The sequence below is a fragment of the Cydia amplana genome, chromosome 8, assembly GCF_948474715.1.
Source record: "Cydia amplana chromosome 8, ilCydAmpl1.1, whole genome shotgun sequence".
Classification (NCBI taxonomy): Eukaryota; Metazoa; Arthropoda; class Insecta; order Lepidoptera; family Tortricidae; genus Cydia; species Cydia amplana.
Window position 1 is genome coordinate 19,505,845 of NC_086076.1, and position 27,210 is coordinate 19,533,054.

Consider the following 27,210-nt stretch of genomic DNA (forward strand, 5'->3'; position numbering starts at 1 on the left):
TATATATTTAATGGTAATTTTAATTTTAAGGAAGCAGAAGATTTCATCAACACATCAACCTCTTCCTTTCTCAACAGTCGTGTGCAGATTTTTTGAGATTCTTGTAGATACTATCTTCTACTGACTATATATTTCTTATGCTTTTACGTCTTTTTAGGGTTCCGTACCCAAAGGGTAAAAACGGGACCCTATTACTAAGACTCCGCTGTCCGTCCGTCCGTCTGTCACCAGGCTGTATCTCACGAACCGTGATAGCTAGACAGTAGAAATTTTTACAGATGATGTATTTCTGTTGCCGCTATAACAACAAATACTAAAAACAGAATAAAATAAAGATTTAAGTGGGGCTCCCATACAACAAACGTGATTTTTGACCGAAGTTAAGCAACGTCGGGCGGGGTCAGTAAGCTTGGATGGGTGACCGTTTTTTTTTTTGCTTGTTGCTCTATTTTTTGTTGATGGTGCGGAACCCTCCGTGCGCGAGTCCGACTCGCACTTGGCCGGTTTTTTTTGCCGTTCAAACCATTTAGCCGTTCAAGCATCGACTAACTCAGTGGTTCCTAACCTGGGGGTAATTACCCCCGTGGGGGTAAAACTGGTATTTTACGGGGGTAATGATCTAACCTAATATAACAATACAACAAACGTACACGTCTTATTTTTTATTACCATTGGGAGAAGGGGTAAAATCAAGTTCCCTAGTTAGTCATAGGGGTAACCGGACTGAAAAGGTTAGGAACCACTGGACTAACTGAATCAAATGATGACTATACTCGCTCACGCGGTTTCGCCGGGCTTGTCGCTCGCCGGGTACGGCACGGGGATGTACCGCGGGTCGCCCGGCGGCGAAAACGTCGGTAAATCCACGCGCAGCTCCGGCTTGGCCGTGTGCCGGTACAACGCTTCAAACTGTAACTCCTCAGGGTACGAGTGGGAGCGGATCTTGCGCTCGTCTCGAGCGTTGCTCGGGTACACTATCACGATCTTCTCGCCTTCGCTTCGGAGAGCGACAGGCGGTAAAGCCGTACTTGTCGGACCTGGGACTTGTAGACTCTTGTCAGCGGGCACCGACGCGATTACCTCCGCAGCGGCCGCTTGGAGCTTTTCCGTTGTTGTCGTTGTCGTAATTTCAGGGTCTTCGGGCGATTCCATCTCGCGCTTCTCGCCCGGGGGACCCATCGTCCTTAGCGTTTCGATCTTCATTTCTAAAGTGGGCGTGGGCACGGGCACGGAGCCGGTGACGTTGGCGTCCATGGGGATGTAGCGCGCGGTCGGCTCGGGGGCGTCCCGGGGGCCGAAGATGGGCAGGCGCGGCGCGTACGCGGACACCAGGGGGAGGAGCGTGTCGCGCGCGTAACGCTCGGCGCGCGATATGAACGACGCCAGGCGGGACGGCAGGAACTGAAATTAAATAATTTCTGATAAGGTTAATACCTAATGAGAAGACCGTCTCCTTGCGGCCACTATAGCTCCGCTCTTTACGTTGATAACGCTTCTGGGTGTCTCGGCAACGCTAAGCAAACCAGAGTGTAAGCCGAATACACATTTTATGATGCTTAGTTACATAAAGATTGCGCCAAGCGAGACATGCACGCCTTCCACATCCCGGTTCACAAATGGGAGGAACTTGCCGAGCACAGAGTCGAGTGGCGCAAACTAGTATTTGACGGGCGTAAAATTCATGACGACGCTCGGTTTAAGACACTCGCAAGTAAGCGAGCCAAGCGTCATCAGCCCGACACCTGTTCTCCACGGGCACATTACACCTGTGGTCGTGTTTGCCGCTCCCGTATTGGCTTACACGGCCACGAAAAACGTTGTCGCTCTACCTGACACTGCTTGTATAGTCTGTAATAGACTCGAAGGCCAACGATGAGTTACCTGCACAGCGAAGCTCGTCTCCTTATCCGCCGCATCGGCCTGATCCTCATACGTCGGCGTGGTCGACATGTCATAATTCTTCGCCTTCCGCACCGGGGGAGTGGTCGATCGGGGCGCTCGAGTCGCTCGCAGCAGCGGCTCGGATATCTCCGCAGGCTCATCGGCGCGCTGCCTCGACGTCTTGTGCTGTCTCGGTTTGAGGACAGGTTCGGCGATCTCTATAGCCCCGCTCGGCGCCAGCTTGGTGTTGGTGACGCCGAAGGCCCGGCCGGCGGTGTCCGCGAGGCGGGGGGGCGGCTCGTCCGACAACTCGTTGTCGTGGAGCTCCACGGGCGCGGCCTTCGTCGACGTGTCGCGCTCGATCAGCTCCTCGGTTGTGGAGTTGGTGTCGGTCTGGAGGAACAGAAGTGCATGAATTTAGATAAGAGAGATTTATAAATTGTTGGTAGCTAAGACGTAATTACGCAAGAAACTTACATCCTGTATTTGGCAGTCTCCGGGATAGAGTGGTAATTCGATGGCCTCATCTGACAGCAACTGGAGGCCTTTCTTGCAGAAAGATGACCTGCCCAAAAAGTAAAAATATAAAGGTCTTCTTTGTTTATGCTCTTTAGCCCTCCATCTTTAACATTGATAAAAAAAAATAAAAATAATAAAACGTTTATTCAGAGATCTTGCTTACAACTAATTACATATATTCTTCTGCCAAACCACAGAGTGGTTTGTTGGCAGACGAGGCTCCTTTATGTATATGCAAGCTAGGTAGTTGATAGGTAACTTAAACTTAGGTATCTACTTAACCCTTTACCTCATGCGCAGCCCTATATAGCAACTATTAAAGTTCATTTTTAAACAAATACTTTTTATTTATGACATGAAGTAAGGGGTTAACTCTATATTCTTAGCGTACAGTAAAAGAAAATCAAAATAAAATAAAAATGTAACGTATTATTGACTTTGTATTTTGTTTAATAAAAAATTGCTTAGTTTATTTTTAAATGTTTGTTTTGTCATCCTTGTGGTCTTTAAATCCAAAATTAATTGATGATAAGGTCTATTGAGATATGCAACAGTGCAATAAAGAGTATTAGTATAGGTTCCAGGGTCAAAGGGTGTTGCATTCGAGTTGTCTACCTTATATAGCTCTCGCAATTCTCGCAAATTTGCTATTTTGACAGCGTCAAGAAGTGCTTCACCGTCTTCCTCCTATCCTCGCTCAGATAATACCTATTCTATTGGTTCTTAACAAACACATTTCTCGTACATCTCTGGGAAAAACGCAGTCTTTTCATTGCATAATTAACGAGGAACTTACGTCTTGCCGAAGCTGTCAGCGATGAGCAGCTTGTGCAGCCGTATGACTTTGGCGCCGGCCGTCAGCCAACCAGAGTACCCCGCGTAGTGGACCGTCGCCCGCAGGGGCACGCCGAGCGCCGGGTGGGGCACGATCATGTGCGTGAAACGAGCCGCCGTGGGTGTGGTCAAGTCGCGCCTGCAACGATAGATCGTTTATACGAGTAGGTATTAATGGTATTAATATCTGGGAGTCCGAGCTTTGCTCGGAAAACATATAAAAACTTGAAAATGCGCGTTTTCCCAGAGATAAAACCAAGCTAGATCGATTTTTCGCCCCCATAAACCCCCATATAGCAAATTTCATCGAAATAGAGCCGTTCCCGAGATCCCCGAAATATATATAGATATAAATAAATAAATATATAAATCTATATATATAAATGCAAGTGTCCTGACTGACTGACTGACTGACTGACTGACTGACTGATTCATCAACGCAGAGCCGAAACTACAAAAGCTAGAAAGTTGAAATTTGGACACGAGGTTGCATTTGTAAAGTGTACACGAGATAAGAAGCGATTTTGAAAAATTCAACCCCTAAGGGGGTTAAAAAGGGGATGAAAGGTTGTATGGGGTTCAAGTTTTAGTTTAAGCTAGGAATTTGAAACTTTGTGAAAATGTATTATATTAAAAAACAAGAAAACTAATTTCAGCGTTTTTGAAAATTCATCCCCCAAGGTGGTGAAAAAGGGGTTGAAAGTTTGTATGGAGATCAAATATTTTTGTGAGTGTGGAACTTGAAACTTTGTATATGGGTATATTATTATAAGACAGGAAAAGTAATTTCAGCGTTTTTGAAAATTCATCCCCTAACAGGAATAAAAAGGGGTTGAAAGTTTGAATCCATTACAAATGCGTTGAAACTTCTTAGAAAGGCATAATAGCCGATTACAAAACAAAGTAATTGCGACGTTTTAGGAAATTAAACCCCTAAGGGGGTAAAAAAGGGGATGAAACTTTGTCTTGGGGTGCAAATTTTATTTTAAGCTAGGACCTTGAAACTTTGCAAAAAGGTATTAAATTAAAAAACAACAAAACTAATTTCAGCGTTTTTAAAACTTCATCCCCCGAGGTGGTGAACGAGGGGTTAAAAGTTTGTACGGAGATCAAATATTATTGAGGGTGCGGGACTTGAGTCTTTGTATAAAGCCATATTATTAGAACTCAAGAAAAGTAATTTCAGCGTTTTTAAAAATTCATCCCTTAAAAGGGTTAAAAAGGGGATGAAAGGTTATATGGGGTTCAAGATTTATTTTAAGCTAGGAATTTGAAACTTTGTAAAAATGTATTATATAAAAAAATAAGAAAGCTAATTTCAGCGTTTTCGAAAATTCATCCCCCAAGGCGGTGAAAAAGGGGTTGAAAGTTTGTATGGAGATCAAATATTTTTGTGAGTGTGGGACTTGAAACTTTGTATATGGGTATATTATTATAAGATAGGAAAAGTAATTTCAGTGTTTTTAATAATTCATCCCCTAACAGGGTTAAAAAGGGGTTGAAAGTTTGAATCCATTACAAATGCTTTGAAACTTTTTAGATAGGCATAATAGCCGATTACAAAAAAAAGGAATTGCGACGTTTTAGGAAATTCAACCCCTAAGGGGGTAAAAAAGGGGATGAAACTTTGTCTTGGGGTGCAAATTTTATTTTAAGCTAGGACCTTGAAACTTTGCAAAAAGGTATTAAATTAAAAAACAACAAAACTAATTTCAGCGTTTTTAAAAATTCATCCCCCGAGGTGGTGAACGAGGGGTTGAAAGTTTGTACGGAGATCAAATATTATTTAGGGTGCGGGACTTGAGTCTTTGTATAAAGCCATATTATTAGAACTCAAGAAAAGTAATTTCAGCGTTTTTAAAAATTCATCCCTTAAAAGGGTTAAAAAGAGATGAAAGGTTGTATGGGGTTCAAGATTTATTTTAAGCTAGGAGTTTGAAACTTTGTAAAAATGTATTATATAAAAAAATAAGAAAGCTAATTTCAGCGTTTTCGAAAATTCATCCCCTGGCGGTGAAAAAGGGGTTGAAAGTTTGTATGGAGATCAAATATTTTTGTGAGTGTGGGACTTGAAACTTTGTATATGGGTATATTATTATAAGATAGGAAAAGTAATTTCAGTGTTTTTAATAATTCATCCCCTAACAGGGTTAAAAAGGGGTTGAAAGTTTGAATCCATTACAAATGCTTTGAAACTTTTTAGATAGGCATAATAGCCGATTACAAAAAAAAGGAATTGCGACGTTTTAGGAAATTCAACCCCTAAGGGGGTAAAAAAGGGGATGAACTTTGTCTTGGGGTGCAAATTTTATTTTAAGCTAGGACCTTGAAACTTTGCAAAAAGGTATTAAATTAAAAAACAACAAAACTAATTTCAGCGTTTTTAAAAATTCATCCCCCGAGGTGGTGAACGAGGGGTTGAAAGTTTGTACGGAGATCAAATATTATTGAGGGTGCGGGACTTGAGTCTTTGTATAACGCCATATTATTGGAACTCAAGAAAAGTAATTTCAGCGTTTTTAAAAATTCATCCCTTAAAAGGGTTAAAAAGGGGATGAAAGGTTATATGGGGTTCAAGATTTATTTTAAGCTAGGAATTTGAAACTTTGTAAAAATGTATTATATAAAAAAATAAGAAAGCTAATTTCAGCGTTTTCGAAAATTCATCCCCCAAGGCGGTGAAAAAGGGGTTGAAAGTTTGTATGGAGATCAAATATTTTTGTGAGGGTGGGACTTGAAACTTTGTATATGGGTATATTATTATAAGATAGGAAAAGTAATTTCAGTGTTTTTAATAATTCATCCCCTAACAGGGTTAAAAAGGGGTTGAAAGTTTGAATCCATTACAAATGCTTTGAAACTTTTTAGATAGGCATAATAGCCGATTACAAAAAAAAGGAATTGCGACGTTTTAGGAAATTCAACCCCTAAGGGGGTAAAAAAGGGGATGAAACTTTGTCTTGGGGTGCAAATTTTATTTTAAGCTAGGACCTTGAAACTTTGCAAAAAGGTATTAAATTAAAAAACAACAAAACTAATTTCAGCGTTTTTAAAAATTCATCCCCCGAGGTGGTGAACGAGGGGTTGAAAGTTTGTACGGAGATCAAATATTATTTAGGGTGCGGGACTTGAGTCTTTGTATAAAGCCATATTATTAGAACTCAAGAAAAGTAATTTCAGCGTTTTTAAAAATTCATCCCTTAAAAGGGTTAAAAAGGGGATGAAAGGTTGTATGGGGTTCAAGATTTATTTTAAGCTAGGAATTTGAAACTTTGTAAAAATGTATTATATAAAAAAATAAGAAAGCTAATTTCAGCGTTTTCGAAAATTCATCCCCCAAGGCGGTGAAGAAGGGGTTGAAAGTTTGTATGGAGATCAAATATTTTTGTGAGTGTGGGACTTGAAACTTTGTATATGGGTATATTATTATAAGATAGGAAAAGTAATTTCAGTGTTTTTAATAATTCATCCCCTAACAGGGTTAAAAAGGGGTTGAAAGTTTGAATCCATTACAAATGCTTTGAAACTTTTTAGATAGGCATAATAGCCGATTACAAAAAAAAAGGAATTGCGACGTTTTAGGAAATTCAACCCCTAAGGGGGTAAAAAAGGGGATGAACTTTGTCTTGGGGTGCAAATTTTATTTTAAGCTAGGACCTTGAAACTTTGCAAAAAGGTATTAAATTAAAAAACAACAAAACTAATTTCAGCGTTTTTAAAAATTCATCCCCCGAGGTGGTGAACGAGGGGTTGAAAGTTTGTACGGAGATCAAATATTATTGAGGGTGCGGGACTTGAGTCTTTGTATAAAGCCATATTATTGGAACTCAAGAAAAGTAATTTCAGCGTTTTTAAAAATTCATCCCTTAAAAGGGTTAAAAAGGGGATGAAAGGTTGTATGGGGTTCAAGATTTATTTTAAGCTAGGAATTTGAAACTTTGTAAAAATGTATTATATAAAAAAATAAGAAAGCTAATTTCAGCGTTTTCGAAAATTCATCCCCCAAGGCGGTGAAAAAGGGGTTGAAAGTTTGTATGGAGATCAAATATTTTTGTGAGTGTGGGACTTGAAACTTTGTATATGGGTATATTATTATAAGATAGGAAAAGTAATTTCAGTGTTTTTAATAATTCATCCCCTAACAGGGTTAAAAAGGGGTTGAAAGTTTGAATCCATTACAAATGCTTTGAAACTTTTTAGATAGGCATAATAGCCGATTACAAAAAAAAGGAATTGCGACGTTTTAGGAAATTCAACCCCTAAGGGGGTAAAAAAGGGGATGAAACTTTGTCTTGGGGTGCAAAATTTTATTTTAAGCTAGAACCTTGAAACTTCGCAAAAAGGTATTAAATTAAAAAACAACAAAACTAATTTTAGTGTTTTTAAAAATTCATCCCCCGAGGTGGTGAAAAAGGGGTTGAAAGTTTGTACGAAGATCAAATATTTTTTAGAGTGCGGGACTTGAATCTTTGTATAAAGCCATATTATTAGATCTCAAGAAAAGTAATTTCAGCGTTTTCAAAGATTCATCCCTTAAAATGGTTAAAAGGGGGTTAAAAGATTGTATAGGGTTTAAACTTTATTTTAAGCTACGAATTTGTAACTTCGTAAAAAGTTATTTCATTAAAAGAGAAGAAAACTATTGTCAGCGTTTTTCAAAATTCAACATTTAAGGTGTTGAAAAAAGGGTTGAAAATTTGTATGGAGGTCAACATTTGTAAGTACGGGACTTGAATCTTTGTATAATGACATATTATTAGAATACAAGAAAAGTAATTTTAGCGTTTTTAAAAATTCATCCCTATAAGGGTCCAAAAGGGGTTGAAAGTTTGTATAGGGTTCAAATTTTATTTAAAGCTAGGAACTTGAAACTTCGTAAAAAGGTATTTTATTAAAAAACAAAAAAAAACCTATTCAGCGTTTTTAAAAATTTATCCCCCGAGGAGGTGAAAAAGGGGTTGAAAGTTTGTATGGAGATCAAATATTTTTGAGAGTGCGGGACTTAAATCTTTGTATAAAGCCATATTATTAGAACACAAGAAAACTAATTTCAGCGTTTTTAAAAATTCATCCCATAACAGGGTTAAAAAGGGGTTGAAAGATGGTATAGGTTATAATTTTATTTAAAGCTAGGAAGAAGTTTCGTAAAAAATATTTTATTAAGAGAAAAGAAAACTAATTTCAGAGTCTTTGATAATTCATCCCCCAAGGTGGTGAAGGGGGTCGAAAATTTGTATGGAACCCAAATATTTACTTGAGTGCGGGACTTGAATCGATGTATAAAGGCATATTATTACAATACAAGAAAAGTAATTTCAGCTTTTTTAAAAATTCATCCCCTAAAAGTTTAAACAGGGGTTGAGAGTTGGTAGAGGGTTCAAATTTTATTTAAAGCTAGGTACTTCAAACTTCGTAAATAGGTAGTTAGGTAGTAGGTTTTATTAAATAGTGGACTTGAAAATCTTCTGGGGGTTGAGAGAGAGATTATATCGAGAACAATTTTATTCAGTTAGGGCAGCGGTCGGCAACCTTTTAGCAGCCAAGGGCCACATAGTAGCTAACGTAGGTGACGCGGGCCGCACTTTGTTAATTTTTATGACTTGGTCAGACATTGTCGTTTGTCAATATTACATACAAAATAGCCAGGGAGGCTCGCGGGCCGCAAGTGACAGGTTCACGGGCCGCATGCGGCCCGCGGGCCGCGGGTTGCTGACCGCTGAGTTAGGGGCTTGAAACTTCGTAGCCAGGTTGTGAAAGACAAATCTCATGCGTTGTATAATAATTAACAAATGATTAACCGTCCCTTCTGCTATCTTTTGCTGCATAATGTTCTAAGCTAATGTAGAATTTATAACCACCAATTAGTACGTAACAATAAGTATGTGTAAGTACGTAAGAAGCAATCTAAGCTCTTATAAAACCCGTGAGCAGCAGTCGGGTAGAAGCACGCGCGGTGGAAGTCTCATTCTGGTACCGGCCCATACTACCGCTAAAGCTAAGAAATCCCTTGGTGTTTTAGGCGTCAGACTGTTCAACACGTTACCTGCTGAAATCAGATATGTCCTTAGTGATGTCACATTTACTAGAAAGATTAAAAAAATGTTATTGGAGATGGCCTGCTACACGATCGACGAATTCTTCGACAGGGTGTCATTGATCCATACACACAATGTGAAAGTCTAAATCACTGTTTCGATGGGACCATGATGGGACATTACTTTCACTGTAAAATGTTATTTTTAATTTAGATATTTTAATATGGATTATTAGAAAGCCTTAATGTAACTATTTAAAATTATTTAACGAAACATGGATTTATTTTAGTTTTAAGTTTATAATTATGATCGACACGACATATGTATTTCTGTTCTGCTTTTATTTGTTGTTAAGTATGTTTACATTTAGTGAAATGTAATTTTATTTTATGTACTTACTCCTAACATGTAATTAACGTTATCAATAAAATATGAATATGAATATACAAATCCACGCGTACGAAGTCGCGGGCAACAGCTAGTAAATAAATATACAAGAATTGCTCGTTTAAAGGTATTAGATTGGGAGAAAGAATATTGCATTTTTGAAGATACATCAGTCCACATGGTCCACATGCAGGCGTATCATGGTTGTGCTTCGAAAGAAATAATGCAAAAAACAGTCTATGTTCATTAACTGTGACTGAAACTTGTATTTCGAAATATTCTCGTTTCCACGGCCACTTTTTCAAACTGTCGTGTAGTAGAAGTGCTGCTTTAGCCCGTTTTCGTCGACGTAGCTTTCACATCTCGCTTGACAACGACTCACTTGGTCTTGGTGATACGTGATATTGATGAGCTATACACATTATATTGATCAATGGACGATAGGACTCACTTGGTCATCGGGAAGGTCTCGTTGAGCCCCGAGTCTCCGTGCAAAGTGAGCGACACGCGCCCGTAGTTCGCCTTCGCCCCGGCTTCGCTCTCGGCCCACACCGACACGTGATATTGATGAGCTGTTAGACAAACACATTTTATTTATCAAAATAGGTAACTGCAAAATACGCAGTAGAGTCTGTCCAAGCTAATAACTTACTTTCAGTACCTAAGTGGAAAAAAGTGTTCCATTATAAACGCCTTTTATCGTATCATATTGGCAACATAGTTTTCTGTTGCGATGTAGAATTCGGCAGCAGTTTATGACTGCAAATCTGTGCAGAGTCAGCTTGGTCCGACTAGTGTTTTTTAGTGTCCAAAATTAAAGTATTGTCGATCGAACTAATCTTGACGAAGTTCGCTCCAGGCAGCAAGGGATCGATCAATGTGTCTTCAATCCTTTCTGTGAGTGCTGCATCGAATGACTGAACGAATGAAAATGTAGTTTGTTGATCATCTCTTACCGCAGAAGGGTTCCTCCTCCCTGGTGAGCAGGTACAGCTGGCCGCGGCCGAGGGAGCGGTCCGCGTAGTAGCCCATGTTGCCGCAGCGCTCCTCGCCGCCGCACGGGAAGCAGCGGCCCTGGGAAAAAGGAGTTGGTATTGTTACCGAGTTAACACGCATGGCATTTGCGATGACAACGTGTGGAAATGACATCATTAATGTCTAATTTCTATGAAAATATGACGTTTATTATGATACTCCTTCACTTTGTCGGTAAAGTATGCTAGACGGACACTGTTGGCGCAGGTTCTTGAGAAATGATGTAGTCGACACGATGTGGATTTTTACAACGTTTAATTATACTGAGCGATTAAATTACATGATTTTGAAAATCAAATATATATGGACGCGCGACCGAGCTATGCGTGGTGTCGGCGTCGTAGCGGATCGGAGAAAGGCGGCCTGTCGCCGGCCGCGGCACCGTGTAGATGGAGCGTGTATGTGTGCGCGCACGCACACATGGATGGAGCGTTAACAGGCTGCCCCCCTTGGGTCAGGAGCTGCCTGATCCAATGTTGATGGAAGTGGGCAGAGCCGATTGTATGCTCTGCGTAGGGTCCCCGTAGTGGTGAGGACGTCGGCGACGCGGTTGACGCCGTCGCTGCCCGGGTGGACGGCTGTGACTCGTCCGAGCAGCCATCGGTATGGTGGTAGGCGGTCATCCTTGATGACGACCATCTCGCCCAGCTGTGGATGCGCACCCTGAGTGCGCCACTTGCTGCGGGACTGGAGCTCTGAAATGTATTCTTTTGAGTATCTTTTCCAAAAATGAGCCTTGAGCTGTTGCACCCTCATGTATTTGGAGAGCGTCGTAAGTGGTCGAGTTTCTTCCACCTGGGGTGCAGGTGGCAATGTGATCGTTCGCCCAATTAGAAAATGTGCTGGACATAAAGGAACTAGATCTGAAGGATCAGAAGAAAGAGGAGTGAGAGGTCTAGAATTAAGTATCCCCTCTATATGAACCAAAACCGAATTCATGTGTTCGTAGTCTAAATTTGTCATAGATAGAACGCGTTTCAAGTGATATTTTACAGACTTGACCGATCCCTCTGCCAAACCGTTAAAATTTGGACTGTAGGCTGGGGCGAACTTGAATTTTATTTCGTTTTCTGCAGAGTAAGCCGTTATGTCATTACTGGTTTCCTTTAAAAATTTAGCTAGTTCATTACATGATCCTACGTACTGAGTACCGTTATCTGAAAATAAAATTGCCGGCTTACCTCTGCGGGCAATAAATCGATTTAAAGCGGCAATGAAACCTTGAGACGTCAGATCGGTGACGAGCTCGAGGTGTACTGCTCTCACTGCCAGACAGACAAACACAACTATGTATGCCTTCATTAGTTGAGCGCCGCGACCTTTTCTGTTCAATATCAGGATAGGACCAGCATAATCTGTGGCAGTGTGTGTGAAAGGGTGATCTGCGTGCAACCTCTGTGCAGGAAGTGAACTCATGATAGGCTGGTAAGTACGACCTGAGAAACGAAGACAAGTTAAACAGTCATGTGTTATCTTTCGACAAAGGTTGCGACCGCTTATTATCCAGAACTTATGGCGTAACATGGATAATAGCAATTGGGGTCCTGCATGTAAAAGTATTTTATGGTAATGTTGTACCAATGTTTTTGTTATGTGGTGAGATGCATGTAGCAAGATAGGATGTTTAGTATCGTAATCGTAGTTTGAGTTGGATAAACGACCTCCAACTCTGATAAGGTTGTCCTGGTCAATAAATGGATTTAATTTTATTATTTTATCCTTTGTTGTCAGTGTGCCCTTAATGAGGAATGAAAGTTGTTTGTTGAAAGTTTCTGATTGTACCTTTTTACATAAATAAATCAATGCTAATTTTAGTTCTGAAATGCGTAATGGACCTACTCGTTTGTTTTTATTTTGACAATTGTGTTTAAATCTGTACATGTAAGCTACAACGCGCTGCATTTTGCTAAAGTTTGAGAACCGTTCAGTGAAATCATTTTCCTGTATATCTGCAGCTGCTGAAAAATGACAACGAGTTTTAATTTCAGGCAAGTCAGAAACATCCACACTTTGAGGCTGCAAAGGCCATTGAATGTCTTTTTGGTGTAAAAAATGTGGGCCTTGGAACCACAAAGTTGAATTTTTGAGCTGTAAAGCATTTTGACCTCTAGACCCTATGTCAGCAGGGTTCATATCTGTGGGGACATAGTGCCATGCTGATGGGTCAAAGGAGTTAGTTATTTCGGTGACTCTGTTATGGACAAATTGTTTAAGCTGTTTTTTACAAGTTTTTAGCCAGCCGAGCACAATGGTTGAGTCACAGTGGAAATATATCGAGTCAATCTTTAGGCGTAATGAATTTACCACCTTTTTCGTTAGCTGTGTAGCTAGGAGACTACCGCATAATTCTAATTTTGGAATAGTTAGTCGTTGCCTTAGTGGGGCCAATTTGCTTTTTGCAACGAGCAAATGTACATGTACGTTACCGTTTTTAGACACTGTGCGTAAGTATACGCAGGCAGCGTAAGCTTTCATTGATGCATCACTAAATGCATGTAATTGAACAGTTATGAAATCGTCGCATAATGCTCTGCGAGGAATTTCTATTTTAGAAATATCTGGCAAGTATTTGACAAACTGGTCCCATTGTGACTCAACCTCGGCCGGTAGCTGAGAGTCCCACGGAATATTTTGAGACCAAAGAGCCTGGAGTATGAGTTTTGCCTGTAACATGCAAGGGTTTATTAATCCCAGTGGGTCAAACACTTGTGCTATAGTGGACAAAATAGTGCGTTTTGTTTTAGGTTTTTGCATTGTATGTGGCAATGAAAACAATAATGTGTCTCGTTTACAAGCCCAAAGTAGGCCTAAAGTTTTGGCATATTCATCATTGTTAAGATTTAATAAATCATCATCATCATTGTTTTCATTTATGATTTGAGTTAGAATGGACGGCTTGTTAGATCGCCATTTTCGTAAATGGAAATGAGCGGGTTCTAGCTCGCTAATGACATTTTGACATGTATGTATGAGTGTTTGTTCATCATCATGACCAGTGATGTAATCATCAACGTAAAAGTCATGCAAAATCGTTTCGCGTGCAAGTTCGTCCTTGCAATCGATACCTAATTGTTTTAGTGTTCTTGTCGCTAACCAGGGAGCTGAGGCCGTGCCGTATGTAACCGTGTTTAGTTTGTACTGTTTAATTGGTTGTGTGGGATCAGACCGCCATAGGATTTGCTGCAAACTTCGTTGATCATCTCTTACATAAATCTGTCTATACATTTTAGCTACATCGGAAGTTGCAACAAATCTATGTTGTCTGAATCGAATGAGAATGCTCAATAAATCGTCTTGTACAACCGGGCCTATGTGTTGAATGTCATTGTATGACTTTCCTGAGCTTGTGACGGCTGATCCATCAAAGACAGATCTTAATTTTGTTGTGAGGCTCCCCTCGCGTAAAATTCCATGATGTGGAAGAAAATAAGAGAATGTATCGTTTTGAGAGTCTATATTTTCTGACATATGACCTAACTGTAAATATTCGTTCATAAATTTAGTATATTGCTCCTTGAATTCCGGTTCCCGTTTAAATTTGCGCTCTAATGAATGAAATCTTGTTAAAGCTTGTTCTTTAGAGTTACCTAACACCTCGGGGGACTCTTTAAGTGGTACAGTTACAATGAATTTCCCATCCGAGTGACGCGTGGTAGTACTTGTAAAGATTCGTTCACACTCGCTATCAGCTTTAGATTTGTTATAAACCTTTTCAATGTTAGAGAAACCGTCATTATCAAAAAAATTGTTTAGTTTGTGATCTAGCTCTGTGTTAGAGAAATGGCAGTGGACTGTATTTTGTTTAGTTTTGTTTGAGTTTGGTAATTTGACTACTAGCCACCCTAGCTTTGATTCAACTAGTAATGGTAGATTCTTGCCTAGGGATATCTTATTTAGGCAAAGTACATCCCAAAATATTTCAGCGCTCAGCAGCATCTGCACCTCTGACGGTTCCGAGAATGATGGGTCCGCGAGGTGGATGTGAGAGGGAATTTCGAAAGCATTGCAATTAATTGGATTAGTAGGTATGACATCGGTGATCCGAGACAAAACATGGCAATCAACATCGGTTGCATAATTGCGATCATAGAGTGACGATATAGTGACGTCACATTTTTTTGTGGCTTTTGTAGATTTGTCCTCCAGTAGGTTAACTGAGGTAAATGCGGGATAACTGGGTATCCCTAATTGTTTTTGTAAAGATTCTGTGATGAACGAAATAGTTGATCCGTTGTCTAACATGACACGGACCTTGTGTGTTTGACCAGACTGGTCTTGGACACTGATTATAGCAGTGGAAAGAAGAGCTTGGCTGCAATGTATGGAAGATAGTGTGATGTTGTCTTGTACAGGTTTAGATTGGTCCTGCACGCATGGTAAGACACAGTCACTTTTAGATGATTTGCTAGCCAGTGGTTCTGTGGATTGAGTGTTAATGTGTAATAGAGTGTTGTGACGTTTGGTACACAAACGACATGAACTAAGTCGACAGCGTTGTTCGTCGTGCCCTGCGCGAAGACAATTAGTACAAAGACTCAACTGGTTTATCTTTTCGATGCGAGATTCTATAGGCATAGCTTTGAATTTAGGGCATTGGTATATAGTGTGGTAGTTAGCGCATACAGGGCATTTATGTTGTTTTTGTTTAAATGAGTCATTTACGACAAATGTTCTTGGGCGGTTGTGCGTGACGTCACTGAACCTACGAGGAACTTTTGATTGCGTCTGAGCCTCTTCCATGGTTTCAAGGAGGTCCGCACGACCCTTCAAGAAATTTGTGAAATCACTAAACGTGGGAATACCTACAATTTTGTTACGTTCGGTTTCCCAATCGCGCATTGAGACTGCATCAAGCTTACTAGACATCATATGGATAATTAAAACATCCCAGTGTTCAGTAGGTAATTTTAATGTTTTTAAGGCTCTCAAGTTTTTATTTACCCAGTCTATCATGTTACGCAAGGCTTTGGAAGACTCTTGAGACACTGGCTTTATACTGAACAAAGCATGAATATGATTATTTACTAAAATGCGATCGTTGTTAAAACGCTCGCACAGCAAGTCCCAAGCAACATCATAATTCTCAGTTGAAAACTCTAGTGATTTAATGATTAACGACGCACTGTCTTTTAAAGAGTTCCTTAGATAGTGGAACTTATGGATTTTAGGTATGGATGTGTTATCGTGTATTAGTGATTTATAAGTGTCATGGTACTCTAGCCAATCCTGATATCGACCAGAGAAAGTCGGGAGATGAATTGTTGGAAGTTTAATATTTGGCTTACTTGAGAATACAGCATCACCTGATCCCGCCACCGATCCGCTGTCGTGCACCGCAGAGGCAGGTCCGGCGGGCGCGGCATGCTTGCTGAGCAGGTCTTGCGCAGCAGCCATGGCGCCGAAGTACCGGGCCTCGAACGAAGTCCGCTCTGCGTACTCCTCATCTGGAATTTCCGTCAAGCTTTCTATATCGTTTTGTATGGAATCGAAATCGTTATACATTTCTGACATTTTGGCATGTCGCATAGTAAGCTCATGCATTTGTATGCTATTAAGCTCACTGCTAGGTATCAAAGCATTTAAATAATCTTTGAAAACAGTCAGCTTTGCTTTGAAGCTGGCTCGGCTTTTCTTTAGTGTTTTTAAATTGTCCATTGTGAAGTTTAAAGGAAGATAAAATTAATTAATCGAACGAAATATATTGCAATTATTATTGAAGCTTGCGTTAAAATATTATATGGTACGTGAGAATAAAAACGAAATAAATCTCAAACTGCCCTACAGCTGTAAGAAAAATAATGATTAAACACGCGGTAAATGAAGTCAACTATTGTGCAAAAGAGTGAATACTATTGGAAATATACTTAAATTTTATGCGAAGCGTGATTAAGCAGGCAGAAGGATAGTCAAGCAAACGTGCGCACAATCCACGCCCGAAATCCCGTTACTCGAGACAGCGCGCGGTCACGTAGGCAGGCGGCCGGCGAGAGTGGACTTTGACCCCACGCCGGTTCTGGAATGTTCGAATAAAAATTAGCTAAAATTTCAATTATTGTTCTGTATTGGCTCAAATGGAGGCAACACAGTCTTCTAGACCTCTGAAAACAAGATACAGAAGCTACTTTGATTTCGATTTGAACAATGAAAAAGATCGATGTGAATTTTCGATTTTAAAAGAAGGAAAATATTTAGTTATAATAGGCAACAGACGGAATTATAGCACTAATTGGGATTTTAGATTGAAATGAAACCTTTAGATAGTGGTTTCGATGGAAAAGAGCACAGCACTTTGTATGAAAGGCACAGTGAAGTGAAATTAAATCGAAATAATTGGAACGAACTTACACAAATGCCACTGCAAACCCTTTTTTCCTGGTGTATTCTCGTTTGAATATTGTAGACTCAGGTGTAGACTGCTTGAATCTTCTTGAATTTGGTTGAAGCTCCACGTGTCCAAATCCAAAATGTCGACTCCTTTGTTCGACCGCGCCGATGAATTCCTTTGTCCTCCTTTAGATAGTGGATTCCAAAGCCTCATCCGGCTCGAATCTGTTGGCGCAGGTTCTTGAGAAATGATGTAGTCGACACGATGTGGATTTTTACAACGTTTAATTATACTGAGCGATTAAATTACATGATTTTGAAAATCAAATATATATGGACGCGCGACCGAGCTATGCGTGGTGTCGGCGTCGTAGCGGATCGGAGAATGGCGGCCTGTCGCCGGCCGCGGCACCGTGTAGATGGAGCGTGTATGTGTGCGCGCACGCACACATGGATGGAGCGTTAACAGACACTATTCTTATTGATGACGACCGTGATTCCTCCGAGAACGGAACGAAATTTCAAAGTTTTCAAATTCAAAATGTTTTACCTATTTGCAAATATAGGTAGTACATACATACAGTGATGGTAATCTTACAATAAGTGGTGTCGCTATATTTGACCAACAGGCATGAAAAAACATATTACATATGTAGAAATGATTTAAATTTTAAGCATATTATTGTATTGTCTCTCGAATGTATGTCAGTCTTAGGCATGATCCATGAAGTGCGACGTGCAGGTTGTCGAATCTTGTGCGGATTTGTTCAGAACATCTTGTTGGACTGCGACCACTAACAGCGGCTACTTTGCCAGTGACTTGTGAATTTTAAGACAGCCTGGGAAATGTAACTCAAAACCAGGTCTTAATCCTCGACCTTACCTCGAGGAAAGTGTCGTAATCGGCGCAGGGGAACGCAGGGAAGTGGCACTTAGGGGACACGGAGTCGGTGAAGAATTTGTAGGCCCGCCGGTGGTTGCACAACGAGCGGCCTTCTACCGACGCCGCCGCCCAGGGCAGCACCAGGTCGGAGACAGCCCCCACGAACCTGGACAGTGGACACAATAAGTTTTATTGTTGGTACAACCCACACGAGTTTGCCGTCTCGCTTGACGTGATGAAGTAACTGATGTAATGGCGACTAAGTAAGTATTGCAATAAAGACTCATGTGTTATGTAAATAATTGGCAGGAAACGGCGCAGGATCGGGAAAAGTGGTGTGCTCTCGTTTCGAAGGCCAAGATCCTCTTTGGGTCGCTGAGCCGTAATAGTTCCTTAGTGTTATGAGAAATAATTAAAATTGGTCACTCGAGAGACGAAATAACTGGGTCATGGGTGCAGTTGCGCTGCATCCAGCCCGCTAAGGATTAGGGTCTCGTCGTTGGAGTGGATGACGTCTACAAAGGAGCGTCACAAGACAATCCAGCTAGTATTCTACGTCAACCACAAAGGTATACAAGCCTTACAAGTTGGAGCAGCCGTGCTGCACCCGCCCCCCGTTGGGGTAGAAGTCGACGTGTCCGAGCGGCTGTGCGGCGCCCAGGCCGCCCAGGATCAGGGTCTCGCCGTTGGAATGGATGACGTCTACAAAGGAGCGTCACAAGACAATCCAGCTAGTATTCTACGTCAACCACAAAGGTATACAAGCCTTACAAGTTGGAGCAGCCGTGCTGCACCCGCCCCCCGTTGGGGTAGAAGTCGACGTGTCCGAGCGGCTGCGCGGCGCCCAGGCCGCCCAGGATCAGGGTCTCGCCGTTGGAATGGATGACGTCTACAAAGGAGCGTCACAAGACAATCCAGCTAGTATTCTACGTCAACCACAAAGGTATACAAGCCTTACAAGTTGGAGCAGCCGTGCTGCACCCGCCCCCCGTTGGGGTAGAAGTCGACGTGTCCGAGCGGCTGCGCGGCGCCCAGGCCGCCCAGGATCAGGGTCTCGCCGTTGGAATGGATGACGTCTACAAAGGAGCGTCACAAGACAATCCAGCTAGTATTCTACGTCAACCACAAAGGTATACAAGCCTTACAAGTTGGAGCAGCCGTGCTGCACCCGCCCCCCGTTGGGGTAGAAGTCGACGTGTCCGAGCGGCTGCGCGGCGCCCAGGCCGCCCAGGATCAGCGTCTCGCCGTTGGAGTGGATGACGTCCACGAAGGCGGCGTCGCCGCGGTCCAGCCGCGCGCGCGGGTCCTGGAACTCGAAGAGCGGGCCTGCCGGGTCTAGACCTGGGGTTATAAGCCGATTAGAAAAGTTGCAATGTAATTTTCACCTCAGCAGCTCGAACAAGGGTACTTTGCTACTTAAAAACAGTGAGCAAAATCGCATTTTGCTCATTGAGTGAGACAAAATGAGCAAAATGCGATTTTGCTCACTCAGTGAGCAAAATGCGATTTTGCTCACTGTTTTTAAGTAGCAAAGTACCCTTGTTCGAGCTGCTGAGGTGAAAATTTAATTGTTGGTATATCTTAAGAAAACATGGGTGAATAGATGTAAGTGATGAAGAAGGAATACATTTTTCGGGTTCTCTAATATGTTCTCACTGCTGAGGTGAAAAATGTTGTGTACTACACGAGATCAAAGTTATTTACATCTCGTGCGCTTTTGAGTCCCTTACTACGCTCAAGATTCTAAATTAGATTCACGAGCGTAGCGATTATAGAATCTTTCGCTTGCACGGGACTCAAAATAAGCACTCGAAGAAATATCAAACTTTGATCTCTTGTTGTACAAATAACTATTGGCTCCTCACAAGATGTGCTGATTTCTAAGTCCCGTGGTTGGACATTTAAATCTGCAGGCGGCAGGTACAAATTGTAAATATAATAATGTATGGCGTACCTATAGTACCTAAGTACCTACCTAATACCCACATGAAAAAATCGTCTGTACGGTGCTATATATTCGTACGTGCTGGGGCTGGGAAATGGGCTGAATTTCTTAGAACTATTCCCGTTAGGGGCTGGTAGGAGTGGCTTAGATATGGTACCTGTAATGCGGCTAATATTCCTCAGTTCCGATCCTGCGAACCCGGCCACGTGCGCGCCCAGGCTGAACCCGATCAGGTGGACGTCTTCGAACCGCAGGTCTATGTGCTTCGCGAACCCTACGAACACACAAACAGATAGGTATTAGTAATAAGATGCGTCACTGCTTTCCTAACTTTTACATTGAGCATATATCTAAGTAACATTTTAGGTACGCCTTCATTGTACCTATATATACTCGTATTTCTTCCGTGAATAAATATGACCTTGGATTTTCCAATCCGTTTTGCTTCACATCTCTAGTGAATTTAGCATCGCACTATCAAACAGTTCAGTATCGATATTGTGGTATATCTACTATTAGATAAGTGTTAGATTACATTACCTTCCCAATCTAGACGACAATGTCCAATGTACAGGGAGCTGCAATAGTGCATGGACATTGTGAGCCTTACCTTGCAGCAGCATGGCGAGCTGCTTGCCCACGAGCCTGGTGTTGGCGGCGGCGCGCAGGTAGTTCGGCATCGTGGCCCCGCCTTCCCAGTCCACGCAGACCACGTTGCATTCTTCCTGTATACAAAAACAACTTTTGATTAAACTTAGAATCTCAGTAATTATTAAGGTCTAATTACACTTGTAGTTATTCTAGTTCGTTGGTCAGCGCACAAATTACGAGCGCACGGTGCTGCGCACGCGCACTCCATCCCGCTTCCTCGCATTTTGCGTGCGAATCCATCCCCAACGACCGCCAGAGATAACAGGGTCTTCATGCACTCTCACTAAAATATGACACCAGTATCTCATAAGTAGGTACCCAATCGTTGAGCCGAAGCCGTGCACGATAGCTACTGATATTTGGGACGCCAAGCTGCCATAATGTCCCTGACGCAGTCAGTGGTCACCGAGATATGAACTCACCACAGCCATGAGTGCAGACCTCATCTCGTACACCCAGACATTATCGCAGTTTGAGCCGAAGCCGTGCACGATGATTCGTGTAGGCCGCGCGGCGTCGAAGGCCCGCGCCGCCCAGCTCCAAGCTGCTGACATGTTGCTGGCTGACACCGCCAACAACGGCTGATCGCCTCTGTGAACAACGATTACGATATTTCAGTTGGCAATAAATACGCAAGGGGTTGTTCAAAGAGGCAATTAGTTCTTGAAAAAACACTGTAGGCTATCAGTCCAAAGAAGTTCGCTGCTAGAATGGATAAAGGCGCCCCACGATAATCTGAAGTTTGGTCGTGCACTACTCTCATCCAACGGGTTTCTGCGATCTTGACATTCTTGACCACATCATTGGTCTACATTGATATTTAACACCCACGCCTTGCGGTTCGAAATGCAGAATTTGCCTTATTTCGTACTGAATCGTGGGATCTCATCTTGCTTTTATAGATAGGAAGTTCCCTCTGTTCCCTCTGTCTGTCTGAAGATTGATATCTAAACTTGCTGACGGTGGAGTAGAGCAGGAAGTGCGTGCCGACTTCATGCGGCGGGCTGGGCAGCGTCTCGAAGTAGGCGAACGGGCCCGAGTCCTCACTCGCCGCAGCAGACGCTGACCTTTACTGTAGTTACCTGCTGACAGTGGAGTAGAGCAGGAAGTGCGTGCCGACTTCATGCGGCGGGCTGGGCAGCGTCTCGAGGTAGGCGAACGGGCCCGAGTCCTCGAAGCAGCCGAACTCGCCGTAGCAGACGTTGCCTTGCGACCTTTTGCTCCTGCAGAAATATAAGTATACAGTGTGGAAAGATAAGTCGGGCCCTGGAGGGAAACTACCTTAAATCCTTAAGCTGGCTCATTTTACTTAATGAAGACATTCCTTTATTTTTAAAAAGAAACAAAACTGCATTCAAAGTATTTTTCTTTTTTTCTTCGTTTTGGCTTGTCTAGAAAAATATTGAGTACTAAATATTACATTTTATGGATATTTTGTACGACAGACGAGTTTAAGACCTAATGTTTCTTGGAGAAATGTTATCATTAACATTAACTGTATCGACTAGTAGAATAAAATTGCGAGTTTTTATTTTTTGGAATTTTTAGTCGGTTCGAGTCCCGGGCGAGGCAAGCGAGTTTTAGAAAATCTTTGAATGCAGTTTTGTTTCTTTTTAAAAATAAAGGAATGTCTCCTTTAAGTAAAATGAGCCAGCTTAAGGATTTAAGGTAGTTTCCCTCCAGCAGGGCCCGACTTATCTTTCCACACTGTATATTGTAATAAAAAATAGCATCAAAAGAGTAGGTCGTCATATTGTAATAAATATCTTCCTGATCGGTCAATTTAGTATTCGTTTAGTATAATAGTGAAAATGCAATGGTACTAACTACTATAGTTAACTCTCAAAATTCAACTACATAGGCAGCGTATTTCATCGCACCAAATAATCTTGGTCATTTTCGGATGAAAAGAAACCGTACTAATCTAACTTGTGTTGGTAGGAACTCGAGTCTATTGAGGCTCTTACGAGGTTTTTACGAGGCTCACAATGCTTTAAAAACTTCCGGGTTTTTTAAGTTCCGAGTTAAGCACTTTATTGAGTCTTTTTTAAGCACATCTCAAAAAGACTCGAGCCTCCGAATAAAGACAATCAACAATTTTACAGGTTTTATCTAAACAACAAAAAAAAAACAATGTATGTATGATTTGTGTATCTTACACATACATTTTACATGAAGACGATTGCGTTTTGAAAATTTTCGAGTTTCGACTTAATTATATATAAGAGCCTGAAAAACAGAATCTAGTCTTAAAGCAGAGGACTCAAAGGACTCGTATCAATCTATCAATAGTTACCTACTTGATGTTGGTGATGAATTGACCTTTCTCAAAATAACTCCAACTTGCGTCATTCGATATGTTTGTTAAGGTAACTTTAAAGTTTTATGTTGTTTTTTTTTGTAACTGTCATGGCTGTCATGTCATTGTGATGAGTACATGTAGGTACGTACGTTCTTGAATATTCATTTGTTTTGACCGAGTAGAAGGTTAAAAACTGTTTGTTAAACTGGAAGGAGGTATCACAAATATTTAGTATTTGATTCTAAACTAGCGACCCGCCCCGGCTTCGCACGGGTAGTTCGACGAATGTACACAAAACCTTTACAAATGATACCTACACCAAAACCTTCCTCAAGAATCACTCTATTAATAGTAGAAAACTAGTTGTTTTTGAGTTTATCGCGAACATACAGACAGACAGACGCGGCAGGGGACTTTGTTTTATAATATGATATGATACTCGTATGTATTGATATTGACGAATAAACTTGACTTTAAAATTTTTGTTAATTTGGATAAACATGCTAGATGATACATACATGATACATACACAGTTACAGACCGTAAGCTGTCTAGATTGTCCTTCAAACTCCTATTAAGTAGGTAAATAGGTTTGCGATGTTTAATAATTATGATAATTTACCTATTTAACATATGTTATTGGTATGAGTGAAATAAAATTCAATTTTATGCAGCATTATTTTATTTTGATAATTACACAGGAGGTCTTAAGTCTTAACATCCGTGGATGTGAATGTGTGCATAAAAAATTCAAATAGGCAATTAGTTAGGTACCTAACTTGTACCTACAGCTAAAATCAAACATTTTCTCACGGAGCATTAATTAAGTATTCGCAAAAACATTTTCCCGATCCGAGTACCTAGTTATTTAATTGTTGTATTGTCAAACACAAGTCATGTGAGCAAACACGATTTCCGTGCCGAGGGGATTGTCAACTGTACCCTTACCATGAGAATATTAACCACAGTTGTACCTACCTATTTGCTAGAGACTGCGTGAATTCACTCGCGACTACGGACGATACTACGAATTGGTAGTTCGATGGGTATATAAACGCGCAAAAATATAATTGTGCTACCGTTACTTTCGAATCCTATTCTTATGACGGACGAAATGAGAATGAGTTTACACACTAGCGTAAACTCTTGGTATGGGTACTTCGTACTGCAGTCGCAGGCGCATAATCGTGGTGAATTAATGAATTTGCGCGATAGAAAGTGCTGCGGCGGAACGGTGAAAGTAATGCTTATTCGGCTTTAATTGTCTTTTTATATCTGGGAATGTTTATTGATTGTCGTTTTATTAACCTCACTCGTGTAGGAGTAGGCAGATACTCACGTGATTTGACTAGAGTACGTGAAAGATCTAGGTATGCCTATCGACTTTAATTCTAATAGGTACGTACTATTCAATTATAAATTCATAATATCATGCTCAAATGATTTGTACATACCTACATTATTCATTTCACAAGAGAGTCGTGTGTAGATTATGTTTTGCTACAACTGTTCAAAGGTAACAAAATATTTACGAAACCTTTTATTAACAGCGACTTTATTTCTTGAGTTATCAAAAGATAAATTCAAAACGCTTGCGCGATGTAGAGATCGCTTGGCACAGAACAGCGACATCTGTAGAGATATTGTGTAACCTCTCACCTTGTCCTGGCTCTCTTCTGTTCCCAAATCTTCATGGAGGCGCGGACGGCAGCGAGCATCTCCGCGTCGTGCTGCTCGTCCTGCGCCTCCTCGGCCGCCGGGGCCAGGCCCGGCCCCGGCCCGGCGCCGCGCCATGACTCCAACTCCGCATCTATAATAAAATTGTATTTTTTTTTCAAATCTTCTTCGCGTCATCCCGGCATTTTGCCACGGCTCATGGCAGCCTGGGGTTCGCTTTGACAACTAATCCCAAGAATTCACGTAGGCACTAGTTTTTACGAAAACGACTGCCATCTGACCTTCCAACACAGAGGGGAAACTAGGCCTTATTGAGATTAGTCCGGTTTCCTCGTATATAATTTTATAAGTAAGTACCTAGAGATGAAACAGAGCCAGTAACCTGAATGTGCGGTAGTTTTTGTCCGGCGCGGCCTAAAGGGCAGCCATGTGGCTCAGTAGGCTCCGCTCCGCGAAAGCAGGCCGCTCCAGCTAGGGTGGGAAACTCAGGCCATGGCTCAATGGATTATAAACGGGCGTTCCCAGAACCGGTCACATTTCTTATGGTAATAAAATGATTGTGATACTTAACTCATTCTTACACATAATATATAAGAGGTTACTGTACCTAAGCTCGTTTGTGAAGTTAGGTGATTATGTGGATAAGGTGTACATTTTCTCAAAGATACCGGTATTCTAATTAACTCTATTTTGAAGATTATCTATTATTTATTTTAATCTGATCAGGCCCTTGTTACTAGCGTGTGCCTTAGGGCTTGTTTTTTAGTTCATACATTCGCTGCTAAACGCAAATACTATCTCATTGATATGTCATAGTTTTCAATTTTTTGGTTGACTTAAACATAGCTTGTGTTAAAACGACGTTATAAGCAGCATTTAATTAGATTTTATTTATTTATTTATATAGCCTATTTGGTGTCCCACTGCTGGGCAAAGGCCTCCACTCGACCCTGTCCTCGGCATTTTCCCACAATTTTGGCCTACCTTTCCGGGTGCATGCGATGCGATAGATATGTCCAGACTAAATTATTAATACTTAATTAGATTTTATAAAAACAAAATCAAATTATTAATTAGATTTTATAAAAACAAAATCAAATTATTAATTATATTTTATAAAAACAAAATCAAATTATTAATTAGATTTTATAAAAACAAAATCAAATTATTAATTAGATTTTATAAAAACAAAATCAAATTATTAATTAGATTTTATAAAAACAAAACTAATTATGTCATTTAGTTTCCTTATATGTAGGTACTTAGACAATAGAGCCAGGCCATACCCCACATAATTATGGATGTGTCCCGGTAAATTTGGCCATTGTGAGTCTATGTGATGCTGACTGTACATGTCGTTGATATACCTATGCGTTTGAAAGAACTCGAGACGAACATGAAAACGCACTATTGTAGACCATCTTATTGTCATCGACCATTACGAGTTACGACACACCGTGATGACTCCGGTCCGGGCCCGGAGCCCTAACTAGAAATGCATTGTTCGGTTTTAAGCCTATTGCGCAACGAGTGATGACATCCCATTGTCGGCCTAAAGACGTTCAGACTTGTTAAGGAGGTATTGTAAGTCTTGCGTCAGTGAACTTTCGGAAAAAGTTCCTAAATCTAATCAAGAATGTATGTACTTTTGTACAATACATCTAGGAACCTCAATATTAAACAACAACCATCAGGTGATTCGACTGCTCGTTTGCCACCAATAACATAAAAAAGTAAAATCAACCTTATTTTCACCTCAACGTGGAAATCATTCAAAATTTTCTCGCTAGGTCACTTCGGCCTAGGGTTGTCGTTGAAATCGTGGTCAGACTATGCGGGCACTACAAGACACGAGTGATTATGCTAATTAATTGTCATATTTCTACTGTTATTAGCATTGTGCCAAAGTGAATTCTCAAAAAATTGCATAGTTCTCATAAAGTGTAGTTACTCGGTAGATTTTCGCGGTTATAGCCCATGCGGTAAGACGATACCTAAATTACCTAATATCATAATATCGGATCCCCACTATTTTTGTTACACCTTGTATTAATGCGATAGAAAAACAGATAATTCAATTTCGATTTTTGTTTATCGCAGTAGGACGTATACTTTAGTGCCGGAAGAGGTGTGAGGTGTTTGAGTTTCAATAAACTCATGCAACTTTAAATTGCGCGTTTTTAACAAAGATTGAGTGGTTACTAATTCATTAACATTGTTAATCCTTGATCTAATTAATGCCTCTTGTCTAGTATATTTACATACAGGTACCTATGTGACTCAGTGTCGGAAATTTGTAACGGAAGCATATACTCGCATATGCGGAACTCAGATGATGAATTAGAATTCATTAAATTTATAATCCTTGCCCTTGAGCGTTTGACCTTGATACTATTTACCTACAGTGCATTTCGTGAGCACCAATCAGCAAGAGCAATCGTAATATATAAGAACTCACAAGGGTTAATTTTATGAGCCGCAACCGCAATGCAATTGTACGGTCACAGAGTATAATTGTGGATCGATCTACGGTTCAAGCTACTCTGGTTGTCTATACTCAATACTATTAGGTATGAATTTAATGGTTCAACAACCCCAGTTTGCACAATTGCAGACCGACTGGTATAGAAGGTTCAAATAGTAGGAGGAGACTTACACTTAGCTGTGACGAGCGAGGCGGCGGCGAGGAGCGCGAGCAGCCGCGGGACGAGTGCAGCCATCCATGCGGCCCGGCATC

General features: G+C 41.0%; 1 protein-coding gene across 1 annotated transcript; it reads right to left on the bottom strand.

Annotated features, from left to right (window-relative positions):
* Window positions 1-777: 777 nt before the first annotated feature.
* On the bottom strand, window positions 778-27,210 carry LOC134650516 (uncharacterized). The gene is made up of 14 exons (XM_063505472.1): window positions 27,130-27,210; window positions 24,456-24,606; window positions 21,577-21,717; window positions 20,917-21,085; window positions 20,454-20,568; window positions 20,001-20,117; window positions 19,044-19,239; window positions 17,899-18,064; window positions 10,613-10,730; window positions 10,108-10,228; window positions 3,197-3,373; window positions 2,359-2,446; window positions 1,882-2,274; window positions 778-1,401 (listed from the first exon to the last, which is right to left on the bottom strand). Exons 1-14 carry the CDS (start codon window positions 27,191-27,193, stop codon window positions 778-780), a joined length of 2,640 nt encoding a protein of 879 aa, XP_063361542.1. The 5' UTR covers window positions 27,194-27,210.

Coding starts and splice junctions, on each gene's coding strand:
- LOC134650516 (XM_063505472.1), bottom strand. CDS start 27,193: ATGGCTGCACTCGTCCCGCGGCTGCTCGCGCTCCTCGCCGCCGCCTCG. Junction 19,240..20,000: donor GAATATTAGCCGCATTACAG/GTACCATATCTA, acceptor TTATAACCCCAG/GTCTAGACCCGGCAGGCCCG. Junction 3,374..10,107: donor GAGACCTTCCCGATGACCAA/GTGAGTCCTATC, acceptor CTATCGTTGCAG/GCGCGACTTGACCACACCCA.